The 5,361-nt window shown below is 39.2% G+C and overlaps 1 protein-coding gene across 1 annotated transcript; it reads left to right on the top strand.

Moving 5' to 3' along the window:
* Nucleotides 1-1,002: 1,002 nt before the first annotated feature.
* Nucleotides 1,003-5,157, top strand: LOC307243987 (cysteine-rich hydrophobic domain-containing protein 1-like; the record flags this gene model as incomplete). Its single annotated transcript, XM_080018958.1, has 4 exons — nt 1,003-1,140; nt 3,420-3,474; nt 4,968-5,092; nt 5,139-5,157. Exons 1-4 carry the CDS (start codon nt 1,025-1,027, stop codon nt 5,155-5,157), a joined length of 315 nt encoding a protein of 104 aa, XP_079875084.1. The 5' UTR covers nt 1,003-1,024.
* Nucleotides 5,158-5,361: the final 204 nt, after the last annotated feature.

Below are 5,361 nucleotides of genomic sequence, written 5' to 3'. Positions count from 1 at the left end.
TGCAATTGATCCTTGACAGATGTTAATTTATGAGCATCCACATCTGTCTCTTTTCTTCATAATATAATATACCTGTCAAAAAAGACACTTCATACCTCCAGACTTGGATATCCATAGTTCCGACACTAGTGAGAAGAATAATGCTCAAAATACTGTTGATAAATATAATAAAAAACGAACCACTTGGTTGCAAAGAGATATGACCCTGTTTGGAAGAACGCTGCGAACAAAAATGGAAATGACATCCAGGCTGATCTACCCTGCGTACTCCTTTTGAAAAATGTCGTTTTTTTTTTTTTTTATATAGATATTGGTGATGAATCTTTAATCACAACTCCACCTCAAACGTGTCCTCCGGTGTGACATGAACGTTTTTGAAAAAATGAAAAAACAATGTAAACTATTTCCATATAAAATAGTGACTATCTTCCAAAAACGCCCCACTCTATCTCATTAAGGTATTATACTTAAAGTGGACCTATTATGGACCTTTTTACACCAGTTAATTTTGGTCTGAGGTCCAAAAACATGTTTTTGATTTATTTTTCCTGAAAATACCACACCAGTTTATGCATTCCAGACATAGTTTGTGGACAATTAAAAAAAAAACATCAATCTGCTCTTCAAATAATTATGAAATGATGAATAAAGAGATTCTCAGTACAAGTCCATACTGAAGTACAGGACACAGCGGCGCATGCGCAGCCGGACGCTCCGTGATGGAAGCTTCGATCATTTGTAAAGATTTGGTTCCTGACGAGTGACTCAGTAAAACGAGTCGGTCGGGATTCTCATGTCAACAGCTAACCAGAGTCATAAGAGTCGGTTCGACTCCATTGGACACGGAATTCTCACCAAAACACATTTTGATTCTGTCCAAATGATCGATACGAGCGGAAGAAGAATGCAACGAACGAACAAACGGCTCCTTTGCCGGAGGGACTCCCGACTCGTTTAAAATAATCGTTCGCTACGACCGAGTCGTTCACGAGTCGTGCACCGGCGGAGCCTGTGAGGATCCAACATGGCGGACTTTGAGCTGGAAGACGAGGTGGAAGAGCACGTAGTGAGTGAGGAGCTCTTATCCAGATACTGTCCACAGCCCGTGGTTATGAGAGGAGCTGGGCACATCGCTGTACAGTAAGCGACAACACATTATTAGCTCGTATTTATCGGCTTCGCTCGTTCCCACTCGGACCGCCTAGCCTCATGCTAGCTTGGCGGCTAACGTCATCACACCGACTCGCCATTTTGTTTTGAAACGTGCTTTTTCACTTTGCTGTCACTTTCACTCTGTAAACGCACGTCCACCTGACAGCGATGAGCCACGTTGATATGAGGTAGTGCAGGTGAAGGGCGTGGTTCTGTTTTAACGTTGGGAACAATTGAGCTAAACGACTGTAGCAGCTGATAGTGCATCAAAAGTCCTGTTTCCTCGGTGTGATGGAGCGCTGCAGTGTTTCACGCTGACCACACGCAAGGCTTCTTCATATGATTCATGGTGGTTCGCAAGTGACCATCGGCCATGAAGCTCCTGCCACAGGAGGCATCAGTAAAACCATGTTTTACATCTAAAACATGTTCTCCCAAAAATACACTGAACCTCCCACTGAACAACGTCATTTAATTTTTTGATTTTTTTCTGGACGGATTGCAAAACAATCGCTTTCTTTTACATTATGTGGCATCTCTCACAGTAGCATTAATTCTAGCATTTACACAAGGCCTAGCTTTCACCTTTTTCCTATGATAAAAACTATAGACATATTTCTTTTCTATTTTTTTTGCCTTTACTTTTTGTGCCACGGAGACACCGCACCACCTTCAAGGTGCTCAGACCACTGAACTGTTCACACCACACGACTTTATGTCTTGTGATGTGGAATCTTTCGTTTTTGTGGTTTGACACTACCTGACTGCTCGGCGACAGGGCGTCGTCACACTTTTGAGATCTTTCACCAGGAAGAGTCCCCGACAAGTCTGTCTGGTCTTCAAACTACGTTTTGTCACCTAAACACACACAAAGTGACACCAGAAACGACGTGATACAATTCACGGGACAGGATTATTTATATAAAAGCAGACTTTAAATGTGAAATATATTCAACCCACCGTTTCTGCTCTCATTGGCTGTAACTCGTTGCATCACTCCTGAGTCTATCCTGACACGACCAGATATTAAACCTTGATATCTCGCGTTCACACCACACCCTCATTGCTCGATGAGTTTCCTCCGATCTGGGGCTTTGGTCGGCGATCTCCAAAAACCTGTCGGCGAGTGGAAAATCAGGACAGATTCATGTTGTCTGAACTCTGCAAAACTGACATAACCAACAACACAACAACTCCCATAGACAAATTCTGGAGCTGATCCTGTTCAACTAAAAACAATGATAAATTTGTGGATTGAGATGTGAACACTTTCTGTTTTAGAATCAGAATCTGTTTATTTGGTAGAGTACATTTTCATTTACAAGGAATTTGTCTTGGTATGGGTTTGTGCATTGTATTCCAGACAGACAAAGTAAAAAGTTTCAGTCTAAAAGTTTAACAGAAAGCAAAATACACATACAATACACTTATAATAAACAAGATGTGCTCTTTACAAAGGAAGAGAACATAAAAAAAGGTTATGGCAGGGCACAAGTGCCAGTAAGGATGGAAGTATTGCCTGGATATAAATACAAATATGGTATATTATTATTTTTACCATTTCAAAATCAAGTACATTTCAAATAAACGTCCTGTACAAGGTCAGTCTCAATATAATCACTCATGTGATTGTCTCAGAACATTATTTCAAGGTAGGGCCAGATGATATAGAAGATTTTGTTATGATCATAGGTCATTTTGCATGATAACTAATGTAGACATTTCTTGTTTTAAATCCCTTGTTAAATGACATTGAAATACATGGTTATGCAAGTGTGATACCCAACTAAAACTTCTGTTTTCAAATAAAACACCAAAATACTTAAGGTCTCAGCTTGTATCATCTCGTCATGTCTAATTTCCAATGTCAAATATATCACAAATTGTTGATTTTAATTATATGATGAGAACACAAGTGATATACAATAATTTGAAGATATTATTTCTATGTATGGATAATTTTAAAATGTGATTACCTATATTTGTTCATCGTCTTTCAGTGGTGTCATCATTTAAAGATTTGGATACTGGCATACTCTATTTTGTAGCGTAAATTAAAGATAATGACACTGAAAAACATGAGACCTAAAATATTTTATTTTGATATGAAAACTGGACTTTTAGTCTGATATCATCTGTTTTGATTTGGATTATTTGGTATAGGATTTTAAATTCATATAGAGATGTGTGATATACAATATCTAGCAGCATTGTGTATGAGGTGATCCTGAATTCACTATTAATCAATAAAACATTTGTTTTTACAGGTTTGGATTAAGCAACAAATTTGATACAGAGTTCCCCACTGTTCTGACAGGAAAGGTACAGCTGAATTTTATCTTTTATTTGATCACTTTTTAATTCAAGTGAGTAAAATAAGGCATTTAAATCCCTGTGGCAATATTGTACGTCATGAAATTTTAGTTCAATTAATTGTCATATAAATAATTGCAATAAACAATTTAATTGTGTTTTTTTCATATTATGCCACTGTAATGACATAATAATAATAATAATTATGATTTTTTTCTGTTTGTCACATTTCTAACGTTTCTTTAAAATTCTCCTTGAATTTGGATGGGAACATGATTGTGCATGCAATGATTTTACAAAAGGATTCATATCTGCTCAAGTAATTGCAGTCAGGCGATCATGTAATAATTGTGACAGCTCTACTAAATGGTGCTTTTTAAGGCTCCTGGGACGGTCTTGATGTTATTTATGGTAGTGCTTTTCAAGTTGCACCCAAAGTGCGTCCACTGTGTTTGAATGCAGCTCTGTAAGCTCCATAGCTCCATATACGGTTTACTCATAACCGTATATGGAGCTCTGTTGGAAATTACCCTTATGTTTGGGAAGATACAATTCCAGGTGATCAAATAACAAAATAAAGATTCGCCATACACTAGAAAAGAAAGCTTCCTGGGTTGGACGGTGAAAATTCAAACAAGCTGAGCAGAAGCTTTGTAGAAACCAAAAAAAAAAAAAATTGCTTCATTATTAATTAGTTCTGAATAATCTTATAGATCTACGAGCAGGTGAATGTTATTGGTAGTATGTCTACCTTTCATGAAGACTGAATAACAAGGTGAAATTAATTAGTGGCATCGAGCAGAGTAGCATTGGTTACTACGTCAGGTGAATTAATTCAGGTTTGTTTCTTCGGAGGGCTGTTTACTGGTTTATCTGGAGAGACTCACTCATTGGAGAAATCATCAGGTGATTCTTTGGCGTAGTAATGAACCTTGTAAATATGTTTTATTCTCTACACCACAGGTCCAGCAGCTTCTTTCTCACTTTTTTCATTCATCTTTAACCATAGTCAAGTTTTGAATAGCAGTAAGAAGCAGAATAGCAGTTTCCTCCATGTGGCAAGTAGTTTGTTGATGAGCACAGGGGCAACTGTGGCACAGGAGGTAGAGCGGGTCGTCCAGTAATCAGAGTGTTCCTAGTTCGATGCGGGGCTCATCCTGGCAGCATGTGGAAGCGTCCATGAGTGAGAAACTCAACCCCTCACTGCTCTCGATGAGCAGGTGTGCGCCTTGCACTGTTGCAGCTGCAATCGATGTATGAATGTGTGGGAGAATAGGTGATTGTGAGGCATGTGTTGTAAAGCACTTTGAGTGGTCGCAAGATTTGAAAAGCAATCCATGTACCAAATGTAATTAGTAAAATCACATATTACATATCATTGTAAACTTAGATTGATTTGATTTGAGTTTAGAGAACTCAATGTAAAGTGTATAAAGTAGTATTCACCAGTCTTGAGGTTTCACACAACTTTTTGTGTGTCTGTGTATTCTGTGTATTTTTAGTGTTGCCCCCAGCTCCCTGTCTGTAAAGAGGAGTGGAGCCCCAGTCTGGGCCAGGAGGCGCCAGGGCCCCCACACATTAAAGAGGAAGAGGAGGAGTTCCTTGTGAAGACTGAACATGAGGAAGAGTGCGCTCAGTGGTCCCAGCTTCATCAAAGCCAAACTGAGTTGAAGAGAGAGGCAGAACCTGTAGCCAGCACCTCAACTGAACAGATGGAAACAGAAGCTGATGGAGAGGACTGGGGAGTGTCAGAAGCAGCCAGTAGCTCAGATCCAGCTGCTGCTTTAGAACCAGCTGGTGCTGAGCAGCTCTTATCTTCACACTCTTCTGAAACTGAGACTGAAGACAGTGATGAAGATTGGACAGAGACCAGACAACCTCAGTCAGGTAGGTTTT

The sequence above is a fragment of the Zeus faber genome (genome assembly GCF_960531495.2).
Source record: "Zeus faber genome assembly, chromosome: 18".
Lineage (NCBI taxonomy): Eukaryota > Metazoa > Chordata > Actinopteri > Zeiformes > Zeidae > Zeus > Zeus faber.
The sequence above is the reverse complement of the archived record's forward strand: the minus strand, read 5'-3'. Positions and strand labels throughout refer to the sequence as shown.